At 39.4% G+C, this 19,486-nt stretch overlaps 1 protein-coding gene across 1 annotated transcript in view; it reads right to left on the bottom strand.

Moving 5' to 3' along the window:
• LOC307270991 (galectin-9-like) overlaps window positions 1–19,486 on the bottom strand; it is a 50,804-nt gene that overhangs the window by 19,507 nt on the left and 11,811 nt on the right. Inside the window, exons 4-5 of the mRNA XM_080053546.1 lie at window positions 12,021–12,140; window positions 11,699–11,848 (exon numbers count right to left, since the gene is read on the bottom strand). Coding sequence (XP_079909672.1) covers window positions 11,699–11,848; window positions 12,021–12,140 — 270 coding nt within the window. The remainder of the gene's footprint in view (window positions 1–11,698; window positions 11,849–12,020; window positions 12,141–19,486) is intronic.

The following is a 19,486-nucleotide window of genomic DNA, read 5'->3' as shown; positions in this document are numbered from 1 at the left end:
AAAGGAGAATAATTGTTGATAGCAAAGCTGTCACATGTTTTTTATTTATCTCTGCCAGTGGGAGAGAGAGAGAAATGGAAAACTACTGGCCTGATTTAACAGGGTTAAAAATAAATAGGGGAGAGTGGCCTAAGTTGTGCAACTTTTTACTCAAAGTGACTTTAAAGTGAGGCCTTGACAGTAAAGTGTCCAACTCAAATATGTACATATATTTCAGGTTGTTGTGCATCCCTGGCAATAAAAACTTTGGATCTGGAATAAACTGTTGAAAAGAAATATAGCTTTCGGAAAAAAAGTTGTCTTGTTGCACAACTTGCCCCCGGTGTGGTGTAAGTTGTGCAGTTGGAGAGAATACCATGGGGTAAATTGTGCCATTGCTATATATCTCATAAACTGTAATGCAAGACAAATCCATTAGACAATCACTTATTTAAGGTGTATTTAAAGTAAATAAAGTAAATAGTTGACAAAGATTGAAGGACAATTTTCTTAAACAAGGCCTAGCAGATCTAATGGTTTTACCTGCAAAGCTCACAATGACAAAGTCACCATCATCATCTTTCTGGCCATCTGAACTCTCATCAGTGGTGTCGTTAAGTGGAATTGAGATGTCACTCTCTTCTGAGCTACTGTAGACAATCACTTTCTTTTGGTGACCAGCGTATACAGCCATGCCACTGGCACAACTCTCAGAATTGTACTTTGCACTAGTTGCTCCGTGCTTGTGGAACCAACTGCCACCTGACAAATGTGATTCCCCCTACATTTCTGCCTTTAAATCAAGGCTCAAAACCCATATGTACACCCTGGTGTTTCCCCCCCATTAACTATCTTACCTCTGCACTACTATCTGTGTTTATGTGGATGTATGGGCTTTATGTCTTTTATTTTGGTTATTGTTATTTTACCTTCATTGTTTACCTACTGAATGCACTATGTACAGCACTTTGGACAGTGCAAACTGTCATAAATGTGCTTTTTTAAATACATTTTACTTACTTACTTATAACTCACCTAGGCCCTTTGGCACAAATCACCCCAACCCCAGAAATTTGGATAATAGGCATGATGCAGCAGTTTAGGGCTGACATCGTGCTAACTGTATAGGCTCAAAGTGTAGCATACCAAAGCACTAAAACATGTGTCAAATGTTTTCAAACTTGTCTATAATTGTTCAGACACAATAATCAAAAAACCTTGATCATGGAAATTTTACTTTGTAAGGCAAAACACAGTTTTTTGAGCTTAAATGTGCTTATATGATCCTGATTGCTTCCTGCTTTCCTACTGTGCAGACGCTTTTCTGCTTGCTCTCTCCTCCTCTTGCACTTTTTGCTTACATTCTTATTTTTCCTCGATAATAAATTTAGCAGCAGGTCCTGGATACATACAAATCAAAGGGACTGTAATTTATTTTTACTTTTATAGATACTACAGGCATTTTTGGACACTTTTACGACCTTCTCAATAGAACGTGAGGGGGGGCCTAACAACAGGACAAGCCTGTGGTGACTGGAAGCGAGGCGCTCAGCTAAAGCTAATTAGCAGCAAGATGCCTCCCTTATCTAACGAGGACTATCAAGCACTCCTACAGAGGATTACAGCACTGGAAACAAAAATGAATCGAATAGAAATGAACATTGATGTGAATGGACTATGTGGGAACGACACCACTCTATCAGTGACTTTAAACAGTGGACAAGATCGAGCTAACGCACAGCTAACTAGCACCGACAAGGCTATGAAGAAACAAAAGGGCCGTGTCCAGGTTAGTGATAACCCTCCCTGGAATCGTCTTGGTGGAAGGCCAAAGAGATTGGAAAAGGGAGGACGGATAACCGGAAGGGCCGAGCACCTTGAGATGACTGATCTGGATGGCTGGCCTGCGTTATCACTCAGGCACGGTGCCTCCTCAACCCCCGCGCCTCGGAGGCCGCAGCAATGGATTACTTCAAGGGAGAGAGGTAACAACAACAAACTTCCACAGCAAACAAGTGTGCAAGTGTCGAACCGGTTTACCCCACTGATGCAAGTCCCTGGATTTCCCTCTGATGACCAAGATAGCATAGCGCCTTCACACAACAAGGTAAGGCCCGAAAGCCAAGAGCCACAGAGAGAGCTAACAACCGGGCTAACCAAGCTAACGACCGGGCCTGAAAACCTGATTGTTGGAGACTGTTCTGTTAGAGATATGAAAAGCATGTTTAGTGTTGATACCAAAGTACTCTGCTATCCAAATGATATGGTGTCGGACCTAGAAGAGAGAATCCTGGAAATTGCAGCTGCACACACAACTGTAAAGAACATCATTCTGCACATCGGATCAAATGATGTTGTAAAACAAGAGTCTGAAATGTTGAAACAGGACTTTAAGAATCTCCTGAACACGGTCAGCTCACTGAATGCTGAGGTGTTTATCAGTGGTCCTCTGCCACCAATCAGAAGAGGACCTGAGCGATTCACTAGACTGTTAGCACTGAACACATGGCTTTCAACTGTGTGCCCTGACCACTCAGTGCATTTTATTGACAATTTTAACATTTTCTGGAACCGCAAGCAGCTTTTTAAGACAGATGGACTTTGTCTAAATAAGGCTGGAGTCAAACTATTCACATCCAACGTGATGTACGTCCTACGTCACCAATCTGTTCGTGCCAAGGACAAGGCCCAGGAGAAGAAGATAACACAGCGTAGCAGCAGCGCCGAAGGACATCTGCCGGCCCCAGATGACAGCTCAGACCAGGGCTGGGTTGCACCAACTGGGCGTAAGCCTGGTCTTAACTGCGCCTGGTCGTAACTTGGCGTTCTAAGTCCGACCTAACAGTTACGCCGGTTGCACCAACTGGGCTTAGCGTTCTTTTCACTAAGACTAGGCGTAAATCCTACGCCTGGTCAGGGGCAGGCGTAAAGTCAAAATTCTAAGCTGTTTTTATACCAAAAACATCAAATCCATCCAGTTGTGTCAACAAAAGCAAAGGTATGAGAGAATATGAATAATGCTCGCGGAAAGAAATGGTGTGCCGCACGTATTCTCTCTCTCTCTCTCTCTCTCTCTCAAGGTAAAACGCCATACAGGTGTCTGCCTACCTGCTATTCCTTTTTAATTATTGCCATTGCGCATCAAGTTAACTGGTTAATCGGGAGAGGCGATCCCTTCACCTGCAGCTCTGCATGGATCCCTTGTTAAAAGACTCAGCTGTTGGCATAATGCACTGAAGTAGCCTAACTTGATGCGCTGTGGCATTAATTGCATACGGCGATGGCTGTCAGGCAACACGCAGACAGGCACCTGTATAGCCTACTTTACCAACTTTAAGTTGTCTCAATGTGATTTTGTTACTTTTTAATAAAGGGCCCGTGTACACCTAGCTTTTTACGGGCATAAACGGTGGCGGTGCGCTTGGATCAAGTGCGCTGGAAGAGAGAGGGGGAGAATGAAAAATCTGATCGTAATTCTCGACTGTCGCTGTAGACTACAGTATGATCGACACTGGTTTTACTGTTTACTGTTTTCTATTCCCATGCTTTGTCCGCATGACAAAGGGTAGACCTATGTTAACAACACGTTTATGTAGCCTTCACAAAAATTACGAGCCTCCTCCATCACAGGAGGAGGCTCGTCGTCACATAGGCTGTGTGCGCAACGATCCGTTATAAAAACAAAAACAATAGAAAATAAATACTATGCTACTGTAAAAGCCTATGTAGAAGTGTGCACCCAATCTTCTCCCACAAACGGGCTTTCCTCTAACTTTTGGTCATTTTTTGTCAAAGAGAGAGCGCTGCTGAGAGTCATAGGCACAAGAAAAAACTCCCTACAAAACAATGTGCTGCGTGCGCATAAACCAGTTATGTCTTGGCTTTTGTTAAAACAACGTCACTGGCCATAAACTCTGTTTTCCAATACAATTTTTATTATTAATTTTGTAAAACCTACGTTTTGATTGAATTTCTAATGAGAACCTATTGGTAATGCGCATCAGTGCGCACCTCAGCGCTTTACTGAAGGCTCTCGTCTTTCTGTGCATGGGAAGCAGGGGGCATTATAAACGTAAAATCTTGTCCCGGTCACGGGAAGACATGCTGCGTGCCTGGGCCGAGTAGATAGGTTATAGCGCTATATGTAGCCTAATATTTAGGCCTATTTTAACGCTGTCTGTAGCCTAGACCTAATCACACGCCAAGCTGCTTTTTTCCCCCTCACTAGTAGCCTCGTTGGACTGCTTGCAGTCAGTGTGCCTTGTTCTCGCTGTTGGTCTATTTCTATCAGTTTTCTTATTTCTGAATAAGTGAAATTTCTCTTCTCATTTCCTCCATCATTTTGGATGTCCAGTCTCAACAAAATAGCATGTCGTCATGAGGTATCTTAGCAACGCAGTGATATGCGCATTCCATGGAACATTCACATGGCCGCGCATGGCTAAGACCGGGCGTAGTTAAGACCAGGCGTAAGTCCCGTTGGTGCAACCGGCGTTAGGTCCATTCTTAAGCCTGGTCTTAGTTAAGCCCTACTTAGCAGTTACAACCAGGCTTAGTTAAGACCAGTTGGTGCAACCGGCCCCAGGAGAGATATCAGGGCAGAGAGGAGGGGGCTCCACCCATCCCCGTCTCCCCTGGACCACGCAGGTCAACACCAAGCCGACCTCTCTCTCCTCGTTTCTCTCCTACAACCACCCTTTCTCCATCCTCTCCTGATCTGGGATTTAAGGAAATCATATGTACCCCCAGCAGTCAACGTCCCCCTCAACTCGCCAATCTAAGCCACAGCGCCCGGCTCTTCACCCCGCCACGCAAACCCCCTCTGATCCCACCGCGACGTCATCATCATCAGGCTAGGGAGACTGATGATGTCAGCACTTGTTGATATGTGCCGGGCCGCGGCTACATAGTTAACGCCTACGACTCACAGGATAAGCTGGGGCCCTGTTTCTCAAAGTGTATCTCAAGTAACAGGAAACTCTTAAATCCTGTAAATGTATCAAATCTGATAAGCATTCCTCTTCAGCCACAGTGTGCTGAAATAAATCGGGCTGACAATGCTTCGAACACACTAAATTTAGCTTTATTAAACATCAGATCCTTGGCAGGTAAAACATTTTTAATTAATGATCTTATTACTAGGCACAATCTTAATTTTATGTTTTTAACTGAAACTTGGTTAGACCAAGATAACAGCTCAGCTGTTCTTATAGAGTCCGCCCCCGCAAATTACAATTTTGTGAGTGAATCCAGAGTGCATAAAAAAGGAGGGGGGGTTGCTATTCTGTTTAAAGAATCTCTACAATGCAAAAAGATGTATTATGGAAATTTTGATTCATTTGAGTATGTGGCTCTACAGTTAAATTCAGCCTCTAGAGCTATTTTCATCAATATCTACCGGCCACCAAAATACAATGCAAGCTTTTTTGATGAAATTACTGAACTGCTGTCTGTAATCTGTACTGAGTTTGACTGTGTATTAATCGTCGGAGATTTCAATATTCATACTGACAAACCAGAGGACAGATGTGCGAAAGAACTGTGCTGTGTCCTTGACAACTTTGGACTAAATCAGCATGTTGACAAACCAACTCATAACAAAGGGCACACGCTGGACCTTATCATTTCCAGAGGAATGAACATTTCAGACTTAACAGTGGCAGATATGGGTCCCCTCACGGACCATTCCCGTTTATTTTTTGAGAGTACAATGTCTGTTCACACAATTGATCAGTCAAAAGTAATCAAAAAGCGGTATATTACAGAAAATACCAGTGAAACATTCATTCAAGCATTTTCTTCGATACCACCCCTCCCCTGTAAGTCAGTTAAGGAGCTCTTAGACAACTTTAACGGCAAACTTACAAGTGTTATAGATGCTATTGCGCCCACTAAGATGAAGGTTGTCTCTGGTAAGAAAAGATCTCCTTGGAGAAATGCCCCGCAGGTCAGAATAGAAAGAAGAGAGTGCCGTAAAGCAGAACGCAGGTGGCGAAAAACAAATCTCCAGGTTCATTATGACATCTTCAAAGAGAAACTGTGCACGTTTAACTCAGAACTGAGAAATGCAAGGCATTCTTTCTTTTCTGACATCATCACCAAAAACAACAACAATGCACGTGCCCTGTTTGCTACTGTCGACAGATTAACAAACCCTCCTGTGCCAGTAGCGTCTGAGCATCTTTCCACGAGGGCCTGCAATGAATTTGCCTCCTTCTTTACTGAGAAAATTCACAAAATTAGACAAGCTGTCACTGCATCAATACCAAGTTCAACATATGTGTTCCCTCTTAAAATCAATTCAAATGCAATGACAGAATTTTATCTTATAAACCACAAACACCTGGAGGACATTATACAACACCTGAACTCCTCATCCTGTTGCCTTGACATTCTGCCCACAGGCTTCTTTAAAACTGTTTTTAGCTGTATGGCCTCAGATGTTCTACAAATTGTCAATATGTCCCTTCAGACAGGGGTATTCCCAAAGGCCCTGAAAACAGCAGTCATCAAGCCACTCTTAAAAAAGAACAATCTAGATACATCACTCATGAAAAATTATAGGCCCATATCTAACCTACCATTTTTAAGTAAAATCATTGAAAAAGCTGTTTATCAACAGCTAAATAACTACTTAGCAATGAATAACTGCTTTGATGTCTTCCAGTCAGGATTTCGACAACACCACAGTACTGAGACTGCACTGGTTAAGGTCCTCAATGACATCCATTTAAACACAGACAGTGGCAAAAGTTCTGTCTTAGTTTTACTGGATCTCAGTGCCGCTTTTGACACAGTTGACCACAGCATATTACTAGATCGACTAGCAAACTGGGTTGGACTTTCGGGAACTGTACTAAGCTGGTTTGAATCCTACTTAAAGGATAGAGACTACTATGTGTCAATAGGCAATTTCACATCTGAGCGGACAAATATTACATGCGGGGTCCCCCAAGGTTCCATTCTTGGCCCTCTTCTATTTAACATCTACATGGTCCCACTAGCTCAGATTATGAATAAGAACAAATTATGCTACCATAATTATGCAGACGACACACAAATTTACATAACCATATCACCAGGAGACTACAGTCCAATACAGGCACTGAGTAAGTGCATTGAACAAATCAATGATTGGATGTGCCAAAATTTCCTTCAATTAAACAACGATAAAACTGAAGTAATTGTCTTTGGTGCCAAAGATGAAAAATTAAAAGTCAGCGCACAGCTTACATCCATTATGTTAGAAACTACACCCCAAGCCAGAAATCTTGGTGTTGTTGTAGACTCTGACTTGAATTTCAAGAAACACATAAAATCAATCAATAAATCAGCCTACTACCACCTAAAAAACATATCAAGAATTAAAGGGCTTATGTCTCAGCAAGATTTAGAAAAACTTGTCCATGCATTTATCTTTAGTAGACTTGACTACTGTAACAGTGTCCTTGCTGGCCTTCCAAAAAAATCAATCAGACAGCTTCAGCTAATTCAGAACGCTGCTGCTCGAGTCCTCACTAGGACCAAAAAGGTGGATCACATTACCCCAGTTCTGAGGTCTTTACATTGGCTTCCAGTCACTCAAAGAATTGATTTCAAAATTCTGATGTTGGTTTATAAAGCACTAAATGGTTTAGGGCCAAAATACATTACTGATATGCTGATAAGTTATGAACCGTCCAGAGCCCTTAGGTCGTCTGGGACAGGTCTACTTACAGTCCCTAGAGTTAGGACTAAACGAGGAGAAGCAGCTTTTAGTTTTTATGCACCAACAATCTGGAACAAACTCCCAGAGAACTTGAGGTCTGCTGCAACTCTCAGTTCTTTTAAATCGAGTCTGAAGACTTTTTTGTTTCCTTTTTAACTTGCAATTTTCATTTTATTTGCTTCTTTTATTATGTTTTTAAATCGAGTTTTATTTTATTTATTTTTTTATTATTTGCTTCTTTTATTCGCTTTTAAATGTTTTATAATGTGTTTTATGTATTCTAATCTTGCCCCTGTAAAGCACTTTGAGTGGCCTTGTGTCTGAATTGTGCTATATAAATAAACTTGCCGGTAACGCTTTATATTAAGGTTCTTGTTATAAGCCTTAGTTAATAGGTAATAAGGACCTTATAAGATGCTTATTAACATTATAAGATGCTTATTAACATCAGTGTGTGTTAATAAGACTATATTTAAGTGTTAATAATAACACAATAAACATGTTTACTGTGTGATTATAAGACTTTTATAAGCACTTATAAGAATCTTCTTAACTATTTATTGATTGCTTAATAGCATTAATGAAAGTCTCATGAGTTTCTGATAGCTGTTAATAAAAGCGTTACAAACCCATGTATTGAGTCTTACTAACTTACCTATTATGTCATAGTTAAACCTTTACTAAGGATTGTTTGTTGCTTTATGAAGGTGAACACACCTTTATTATTTGTTTATTAGCAGTTAACTATGTTCTAAGAACGATGCTTATTAAGGTTAATATGTCCTTTATTAAACAGGTAATAATGCATTTTGAAGGTACCTGATCTAAAGCGAGAACAATGCTTATTAAGGCCAATAAGTCCTTTATTAAACATGTAATAATGCATTTTGAAGGTACCTGATCTAAAGCGAGAACAATGCTTATTAAGGTTAATAAATCCTTTAATAAGTACTATATCTTGTCAAGATGGATACAATGTGAATTAAAAAAAGCTACATGTAAATACAATGTTACAGAGGTGAAGCACAAAAACTTACTTTTAAAGAAAAAAAAAACACTTAACAACTGTGCAATTGTAAACATGTTTGTTTGTTTCCCAGAACTTTCATGAACAACATTTTACTAAATGTAAAAAAATAAATACCTTTGTAAAATAAAAATGCTGCCTGACATCAATTTAAGTGTCCAATGGTGAAGACTATTAATTTAAAATATTAAATGAATAAGAACAACAAAACAATTAAATGAGTAGAGCAAAAAAAAACTTTCATCAAACAATAATAAAAAAAACTCTGTTGTAGGTAAAACAATATAAAACGACGTGGGGTTGTATGAGTTGCTTCTGCATATTGAATCTGTAACCTTATGGAGATGGCAATCATCACTATAAGAATTTGGGCGAGACGTTGCTGTATCAGAAGTCAGCATTATACTGTTGCAGATAGGACAAGCAGAAAACCACATGCAACTAATAGATGCTAACCCAGTGTTTCTCAAACTTTTTTTGTCATTCCCCACTTTGGAGCTGGGAATATTTTCAAGTCCCACCGTTCCCCGATTGTGTCAACAAAATAGTAAGAAAATTGGTCAGGCTTAAATGTTTAAAATGTATTGAAATAAAATCAAGTAATACAATTCAAAAATAGATCATTTTATATACAGTATGTGGTAAAAAAAAAAAAAAAGCCTTCTTCTGCTGGCCCCCTCTGCAACAGTACAATGCTGACTTCTGCTATACTTCCTCTTCCTCTTCCCATTGTCTGAGGAGGGGTCAGAGGAGTCAGACGACAACGGACTTGACTCTGAGTCGGGCTTTTCCTTAGCCTCAGGGGAAGGTTGAGTCAGGCTGGTCTATCTTGTTACTGTATAAAGACAACACAAAGAAACATTGATCACAATTAGACAGATAGCAGACAGGTTACACTAAGCATTTAAGTCATTTGGACATGGAATCTGCAAAAAGGGGTGCAGTATCAAAGAAAATTGTTTGAAAAAAGTAAATATTTTCTTTCATTCAGATAGTTGTCCCTTCAAGAAATAAATCTCTCTCCGTTGTCAGGTCTTTTATTTTTACATCCTGGCATTCTAATTTAAACCTGGCCAGCTCATGTTTATATTTCTGTAGACCCAGTTTGGCAGTTGGGACAATTTGGGCAGCATCTGGGTCAGCACAGAAATAACAATTTAGCATTACTTAGCCCCTTCCTGACAAGCTAGCATGACACAACTGTTAATAGATACGTTTGGTTGCAGTTTTTATGATAGTGTAAGCTAAACGTTAGCTCAAAAAGGAAGCCCACCAAAGCTTCTGAAAGAAAGTAATGTAAGCTAGGCAAACAACTAGCAAGCTAGAACCAGCTAACGTTACTATAACATTACATTCTTAAACTTACCAGAAGAGTCATCCTCCAGTTCGGACCTCACCCTCTTATTTTTCAGAGACCTGGTTTGGGGTGCTGACCGTGCTGACGACTCCGACATGTTCTCCTTACTTTCGTGAAACACTTTGTCAAGCATGGCCGTCAAGCTGGCGTCAAGCCATCAGCGACTTGAATACACGGAACTTCCGGTTTTACAACTACCTTCAAAATAAAAGCCCTTTAAGGATCTGATTTGAGCAAACCGATCATACGAGTCATATTCATCATAGATTGTGAAAAAAACACTACGTTCTCGGGGCATCTAATTTTAACACTCACTCAACATGTGTGCGCACACATAGAGGTGAAAGAATCACTTAAGAGCAAAAACAAATATATTATGCACTCATTATGCTACATGCCAAAAGACAACATTTTGGAAAGAGGGATGAAAATCAGTGACTTTAGCCTACTAAGATATGGCGCTGCAAACCAAACTCAGAAAACTTATTTTTGAAGGTACTTCAACAAGAAAAACATTAAAACTAATCAAATACCTTCACCGCTCTAACATTGTATTTACATGTCGTTTTTCTAATTCTCATTGTATCCTCCTTGACAAGATATAGTACTTATGAACTGTTAAAAAGTGTTTAATAAAGGACTTATTAACCTTAATAAGCATTGTTCATAGAGCATAGTTAACTGCAATTAATTGATTAATAAAGATGTGTTTACCTTCATAAAGCAACAAACAATGCTTAGTAAAGGTTTAACAATGACATAATAGGCAAGTTAGTAAGACTCAATAAATAGGTTTGTAACGCTTTTATTAACAGCTATCAGAAACTCATAAGACTTTTATTAATGATATTAAGCAATCAATTAATAGTTAAGAAGTGTCTTATAAGTGCTTATAAAAGTCTTATAATCACACTGTCAACATGTTTATTATGTTATTATTAACACTTATATATAGTCTTATTAACACAAATTAATGTTAATAAGCATCTAATAAGGTCCTTATTACCTATTTACTAAGGCTTATAACAAGAACCTTAATATAAAGCGTTACCAACTTGCCTTGCCTTGCCTTGCCTATATCTTATTCCTTGTGTCTCCCTTCTTTACAGGATGAGTCAAATGGATGGCTCTTCTTAAATATGTGGTCACATTTCCAATTTCTTCCACGGTTTTCTAGAAACAAGGGGTGGCACAACTTCCAAAATGCACAACTTAGGCCACTCTCCCCTACATACATTTACATCTATAAATAAAAAAAGAAAATAATCAAATTTCTAGTTTCATATGGTTAAACATATATGTTTTTGTGAGGTTTTATGGCTTGTATGATGTCAAACATTATTGTTACTGTCTTCTTCCTGCCAGACCTCTTGGGCTGTGTTTGAAAATGTCTGTACATTTCCAAAACTGATCATTCGACATTCCCAGCCACTTCACACTTAATCGCTCTGCTGTGCCGAGGTGATATAGGAGACCGGGGGTTGGGCTTTACTTTTCTAGATAACTTTGTTTCTTCTTGACATAACTATTTATTCCATCTTTCATATGTATTGCAACATATGCCTGTTTTTTTTTTTGCAAATTCTTTGAGAGGCTTCCGGAGCAGCAGAACCTGCCTGACACTCACAGGCATTGCAGGAGGGAATCCAGGCATGGCGGGGAACCCATGCTGAGGGGGAAAGGCTGGATGAGAAGGGAAGGCAGCCTGGGGCGGATATGCAGCCTGGGACGGATAGGCAAACGCAGGCGGAGCAACAAATGCTGGTTGTCCTGGGAACTAAACACAAAAGGAAACCATTTGAATCTCTTTCAACTTTCTGTAATACTGTTTATCTATACTCTACACACTATGACTTGTGTATAAAGTTAGGAATGTATCGGTCGCAAGAGCATGAGATACAGCACAGGAATGCCATAGTGTTTTGCATTCGTTCTGGTATTGCCCTCACCATAGAGGACTGGAAGGAAATGTTGGAAATTTCCACTTTCCCACCCACGGAGATGGTGTCCACCTGGTGAAAAGGTATGCGATGTCTGTATTCCATAAAGTGGCGGCCGTTGACATTCAGCTGGAGATAGAGAAATACCAATTGAACTATATGAGTGTCTTATTTGAGCACAGAAAAACATCAACAAATAGAAGAAAACATATAGTTTAGTGAAAGGATTACCATGTACACAAAACCCTGAAAATGTGTTCAGATTCAAATTTGTCTACTTAATAATGGATTGGATTTAAATAGCGCACAGTCATACCAGTGGTGGTAAGCTACGATAGTAGCCACAGCTGCCCTGGGGCAGACTGACGGAAGCGTGGCTGCCATTCAGCGCCTACGGCCCCTCCGAAGACCACCTCAAACATACAGCAGTCATACACATTCACACGAGGCAAGGTGGGTGGAGTGTCTTGCCCAGGGACACAACAACCATGACACTAGTGGCAGGGTGGGAATCGAACTGCCAACCCTCTGATCATTGCCCGACCCGCTCTACCACATGAGCCACGGTTTTATAATAATTCTGCTCCATCCAGTAACCATTATCTGAATGCTTCTCCGCTTTCCTAGAACAATTGTTATTATTTGCGTGATAATCTTTGTTAAAAAATAAAAAACGCAAAAAGAAAACAGACAACATAATTCCATAAAGATAAAAATTGCTTAACCCTTTAGGCGCCAAAGTCGCAAAATTGCAACATGACGCTGTACTGAATCAAACGGCTGTTTTCTCTAAATAGAGTGTTATATTTTGTTCAAACTCCCCTCCACTAGTTGGCAGACATCCCGTACCTAGACCTTAGCTCAGAAAAACGTCATGCTTCAATGCAAAATATTCGAGGAAAACCGGAAATCCCATCCCAAAAAAAAAAAAAAAATCCCATCCAAACTTTACTTTTTTTTGTCATATCCTCCTAGCGATTTTTTTCTGGTGTTATTGAAGACTTTTGTGGTATTTAGAGACTCTGACGTGATAGCACGTATCACTCTGCAGTTACTGTGCTCAACGAGCAGCGGGTGCTGCCGCGAGCCCCTCCCCGTCCAAAAGCACTGACAGGCGGTCAATCTCAGAGCAGCCCCTCGGAGCAGTCCGAACCGGCCGTCAGAGCACAGAGGTGACACACCTCCGCGTCCAGGCTGCAAATGAATCGCGCAGTTGTTGGGTGCGAAATCGGAGATAGTGTGCCACTAAGCTATTTATGCTGAAGCTGGATTTAGGAGTTATTGAGAGAATATGGCAAGCAAAAAGTTGACGAGTAGGGAGTTAGTGTTCACTCTTTCTACGGCCCCGGTCACGGTGCGTCCATGCGCAGCAGTGGTGCAGCCATAAATATATATGAATATATATATATATGAATATATATATATATATATATATATGAATATATATATATATATATATATATATATATATATATATATATATATATATATATATATATATATATATATATATATATATATATGAATATATATATATATATGAATATATAATATATAATATATATATATGAATATATATATAATATATAATATATTATATATATATATATATTATATATATATATAGGGGAGAACGGGGGAATCTGAGGCATCGGGTAATGTGAGCCACCCCCTGTATCTAGGCAACGGAAAACATTTGTGGTCATGTGAGATATATGTTTTCAAGCCCCTCTCATTTCCCCATGGCCCTGAAAGAGAGGACCTCATGGTGCTGTGGTAAGCATGTTATTTTCACCAAAATAGGTATTTTGCATGTAAAAGTAAATTTTCTTGCTGTCAACTTAATCAACTGTTGTGCCAAAGCAAATGTATTCACATAGAAAAACTTCTATCATACGTGTTGATGAACTACCAACATATGAAACCATGTGATGCTGATAACTGAAGATTAGCCTGAAATGCTGAGAGGTAGTTTTTTCTCAAATTGTGGTGGTGGAGGAAAGTGAGCCAAATGATGTGGGGGAAAGTGAGCCACTGTCTCACTTTCCCCCACCATGAGGCACAAGTTAAGTTTAGTCTTAAACATATTTTAATGTAATATTACATGACATATGTCTTATTTTAATGTCATACACATTGTAGAAAAGCCATCATGCCAAGGAAATACACCAGGAAGACGACCTGGGGCAACCACACGGAAAGAGCACCTTCTCATCTTTCCCTGTAACCTTCAGGGCTGGAATGTAGAGTATAGGCCTAGTTGTAGAGTATGACAGGCTGATGTTATGATCTAGTTGGGTCTTCTCCTGTGTTCTGAGTCCCAGGCTGTTCTCGCTGGTTCTGATTTTCCTATGCTTTGACCCCCAGACACTAGCTGGCTCTAAGGGTCCTGTGTTCTTGACCCCCAGACTGTGTTCTAATCTAACTGGTTCTATCTTTCATTTGAATCTTATTAAAACCTTTTGAATTTTAATATGTTGTATTTGATTTTGTTCAGAGTTACTTTCAAGTGTTTAGAAAATTTGCTTTGCTTAATTGACCAAACCCCATCATTCTTTTACTAGTCCGACAATAGTTCTAGAATGGTGTGGCTAGCTTTCAGGATTCTTACTGTTACAATATGTGTTGTTATGGTAGTTTCAGAGTGGAAAAAGTAAGTGGATCAGTTTACCCCACAGCTGGGGTAAAGTGAGCCACATGACAACTTTTTTTAAAACAATCATATTTTCACTGCCCTTTGTCTTGAAAAAATTCTGCTAATGCCCATTTCTAGGAAACATCCTGAATTAATGGGAAATGTGTAAATTTGAGTGATAAATAATTTTAGCTCGCTTAGAGGGGAGCAAATGTAAAAAGTGGCTCAGATTACCCCATTCTCTCCTATATATTATATGAATATATATATATATATATATATATATATATATATATATATATATATATATATATATTATAATCATAATAATAATCATAATAATAATGAAGAATATAAGACAAAAGTAAATAAAAATGGGTAAAAGAAAATCATAAAAAGCGCCTGTTTACATGAGTTTTGTGGTGTAGTTCTAGTTTACAACTGTTGGCTTACAACATAGTGGACATCATAACAAATGGATGGAGGGGGTGAATCTGATGAAATAAATTCAACATCAAATTCAGCCGCGCACGCCAACTTCATGTTTGGCTCAAACAGTATTGTCTCTCCATGGGCATTCCCTTTGTCGACAATTTTAACGTTTTCTGGAACAGACCGTCTTTCTTTGCCAGCGATGGTTTGCATTTAAACAAACAAGGGAAACATCTTCTGGCCAGCAATATGCTCTTAACAATAAAATCGGTTCCTAGCGTCACTCCTCTTGCAAACTCTGGCCGTGTCTGAACTGCCATACTAACGTCCTACTCATACTCATTTTGACTTCAATTTGAGTATGTGACGGTTGGGTATGCGAGTTTGGGTATGTGAGAAATTCCCGGATGAGTACTAACTTCCGGGAAGATTTTGGGTATGAATCGATGGTATACTTTTCCTACTCAACCGCCCCACAATGCACTGGGTCAATTCTACCCGCCCAGGAAAATGAAATATTTTCGAGCAAGTTGCTAGGCAACAACATTGTTTGGGGTTCCGTGATCTGACAACTGTACGTGCAGTCATTCATGCACTCTTACAATAGATAAGAGATGAAGATAAATACCTAACAACATTAGAGTCACTAAGTGAAATGAGTGTTGTGAGTCTGATAGTGGAGAGAGATTAGAACAGATCGCTGTTCCACACACCGCGGCTCGTCCAGCCCAACTCACAGACAGCTGAGTGCCGATGAGCCGGACAGAGAGCGTCGGAGGGATCCTCCGCCTCAAAACATCATTATTATAAAACAAGAGGTCTAAAACACAGATGATGAACACAGGACTGTAAAAATCTAGTTCAATATCTAACCTGTAGAGGGCGGTTATAAGCTTAACAGTGTCTAAACTGCCTGAATCTTATAAGAAGAAGAAGAAATTCTTCATTGCTTGAGTATACTTCAACTGAGAACGTTTAGACGCAGCTCGCATACACAATCGATCTTTGAGTAGAGAGTATGCATGAGTATGTAGGATGTAGGACGCTAGTATGGCAGTTCAGACACGGCCTCTGTCCAGCATGATTGACTATCTCCACACCTGGTCAGTCAAGAGGTAGTTAGCTCACGTGACACAGCCTCCATGACCACTAGTCCCCATGCATCTAGCGCCCCCTCCAGGCCTGGAACATCCATTACTATAAAAACTCACCCAATCCCTGTATGTCAGTCTGTCAGATCATCATTAATCCCTCCTCATAGATTTTACAGGTCACGCCACAGACCACTTGGGATTACAAGTAACTTGAAAAATGTACCTATTATGTGTAATAGGTCAATTGTGTTGGACCACCCCGCTGTTGATAACCTGGACATGAGCATATCAAAGCTAAACTCACCAAACATCCTCAAAACAAGAAAGGGTTTGGGTTTTCTTCACTTAAACATAAGAAGTTTGCTTCAGCACAATAAATTAGACCATGTTAACATCTTAGTATCTCAGGCTGACCCTGATGTCTTGGTTCTGACTGAATCATGGTTGAAGAGCAGTACACATGACTCTATGGTGGCAATAAATGATTATAGTTTATTCAGAATAGACAGGACCACACGGGGTGGGGGAGTGGCTGTCTATGTTAAATCACATTATTCTGTATCATTACTACATGCTGTCTCTGTTCGAAGCTGCTTTGAATTTATTGCTTTGGAATTGTCTTTATCGTTAAATGATTGTGTTATTGTAATTGGTGTGTACAGGCCCCCTTCAGCAGTAAATAGCTCCTTGAGTGAGCTAGCACATTTAATCTCTCCATATGTAAATAGAGAGGTCATTATGATGGGTGATTTTAACATTGACTGGCTTTCTGGTGCCTCTGAACCTTTTAAAGAAATATGTAGCAACCTAAATCTTACACAAATAATAACTGAGCCCACAAGACCTAATCTAAAAAACCCAGCAAAATCAACTTTGATCGATTTAATATTATCAAATCAAAGCAATAAAATAGTTTCTGCTGGTGTCTTTGAGCTTGGAATCAGTGATCACTGCCCGGTGGCCTGTATCAGAAGTATTCATCTTAAAAAATCTCAACCCAAAATCATCATTAAGCGTAATTTTAAAGGTTTTAACGAGCAAGCATTTTTAAATGAACTCTATCAAAGTGACATTCATCTCACAAGTGAAATATCTGATGTGGAATTGGCCTTAGAATTTTTCACCAATACTTTCTCCTCCATTTTGAACAAGCATGCACCCCTTAAAAAGCACAGAGTAAAAAATAGATCAAACCCCTGGTTCACAAATGAATTGTCCGATATATTTGCAGAGAGAAATAAAGCATGGTCCCTAGCTAGACGCTCTGGTGAAAACTCCAAGTGGACTGCTTTCAGACAAATCAGAAATAGGTGCATATCCATGGTTAGGAAAGCTAAATCAGACTACTACCTCGAACTAATTTCAAACTGCTACTCCAACCCTGCACTATTTTGGAAGGCTGTGAATTATAACAAAAACAATTCTAGCACTGTTCCCAGTCAGTTAAAAATAAATGATCAGATTTTAAATGATCAGAAAGAAATTGGTTTAGCTTTCAATAAACACTTTATAGCTGCTGGTAAACTCTTTCACAATGGAGTATCTACGCCTTCTACGCCTACCACCACGAGAAATAAAAATAGCATACCACCTGTCTCTAAAACTCCTCTTTTCAGCCTTGTTCAAGTCCCAACAAGTATTGTTGTAGATGCGCTTCTTGCCATCAACCCCAGGAAGTACATGGGAGAGGACAATTTGGACCCATTTTCAATAAATCTCTCTGCACTTATCATATCAAAACAAATAACCCATATTTTTAATCTTTCCATCTCCTCTGGTATTGTTCCTAAAGTCTGGAAAAAAGCTCACGTCATTCCATTACATAAAGGGGGTGACAAAAGTGATCTTAACAATTACAGGCCAATTTCCAAACTCCCATGCCTGGCAAAAATTCTAGAATCAGTCATTAATACTCAGTTGAAATCCTTTTTATCCAGTGCTTCCATTTTGAGTCCATTTCAATCTGGTTTTAGGGCAGGCCACAGTACTGTATCTGCTGTCACTTTGGTCTTAGACAACATTGTTACAGCTATCGATAAAAAAATGCACTGTGCAGCACTTTTTGTTGATCTGTCAAAAGCTTTTGATACTTTAGATCACCATTTGCTTTTAGAGAGGCTGCATGAAATTGGTTTTGATTATTCTACATGTAGCTGGTTTAGGGACTATCTCTCTGATAGACAGCAGTCAGTTAAGCTGGGAAGCTACCAAACTGAGTTTTTAACAGTTACAAATGGTGTTCCGCAGGGCTCAATTTTAGGTCCAGTCCTATTCACAATTTACATCAATAACATTGTTTCATCACTACAAAACTGCCATGCCCATTTGTATGCGGACGACACTGTACTGTATTGCATTTCTGATTCAGTGCAACAATCTGTTCAGAACCTACAGAGCTCTTTTAACACCCTGCAGAACTGTCTAGTGGATCTCAGGCTTGTCCTTAATATAGAAAAAACTAAATATATGTGCTTTTCCAGAGCAAGAATTACACATTTTAATGATCTTATTATTCACACAAATAATGGATCTCATATTGAAAGAGTCACTGAATATAAATATCTTGGCATCTGGATAGATGAAAAACTCTCTTTTACATTTCACATAAAAAATCTTGTCTGTCGTCTCCGACAAAAGATTGGCTATTTTTATAGGAATAAAGCCACCTTCCCGTTGTTCAGTAGGAAAAGGATTATTGAGGCAGTTTTTATGTCTGTCCTTGATTACGGTGATGTGGTTTATCGGCATGCATCTCGTTCATGCCTTAAACTCCTAGACTCTGTATTTCACTCTGCTTTGAGATTCATTACAGGAGATGCTTATGATACACACCATTGTGTTTTATATGAAAAGGTTGGGTGGTCCTCCCTTAAGGAGAGACGTGATGCACATTGGCATATTTTTATATATAAAGCTCTGACTGGAAAGCTACCACTATATTTGACAGAAATGCTGCTTATTTCAGATGGGCTTTATCAAACCCGCTCAACTGACATGCTCATGTTATATGTCCCCTATGCCCGGTCTGAGCTTGGTAAAACCGCTTTTAGCCATAGTGCCCCTGACTCCTGGAACAGCCTACAACATACAATTAAAATAAATACACTCATAACTGTTAACCAATTTAAAATTATTATTTTGAATCAGCCCCTCTACACTTGTAACTGTTTTAATTAGGCTATTATGTCTCTCATTCAATTGATCTGAATGTTTTAAATTGTTGTTGTCTGTGTGTGTGTGTGTGTGTGTGTGTGTGTGTGTGTGTGTGTGTGTGTGTAAACTTGTTATGTATTCTCATTGTATATTGTGTATCT

This window comes from Ammodytes marinus, assembly GCF_949987685.1.
Source record: "Ammodytes marinus genome assembly, chromosome: 3".
NCBI lineage: Eukaryota > Metazoa > Chordata > Actinopteri > Uranoscopiformes > Ammodytidae > Ammodytes > Ammodytes marinus.
This window is presented reverse-complemented; position numbering and strand designations above follow the sequence as displayed.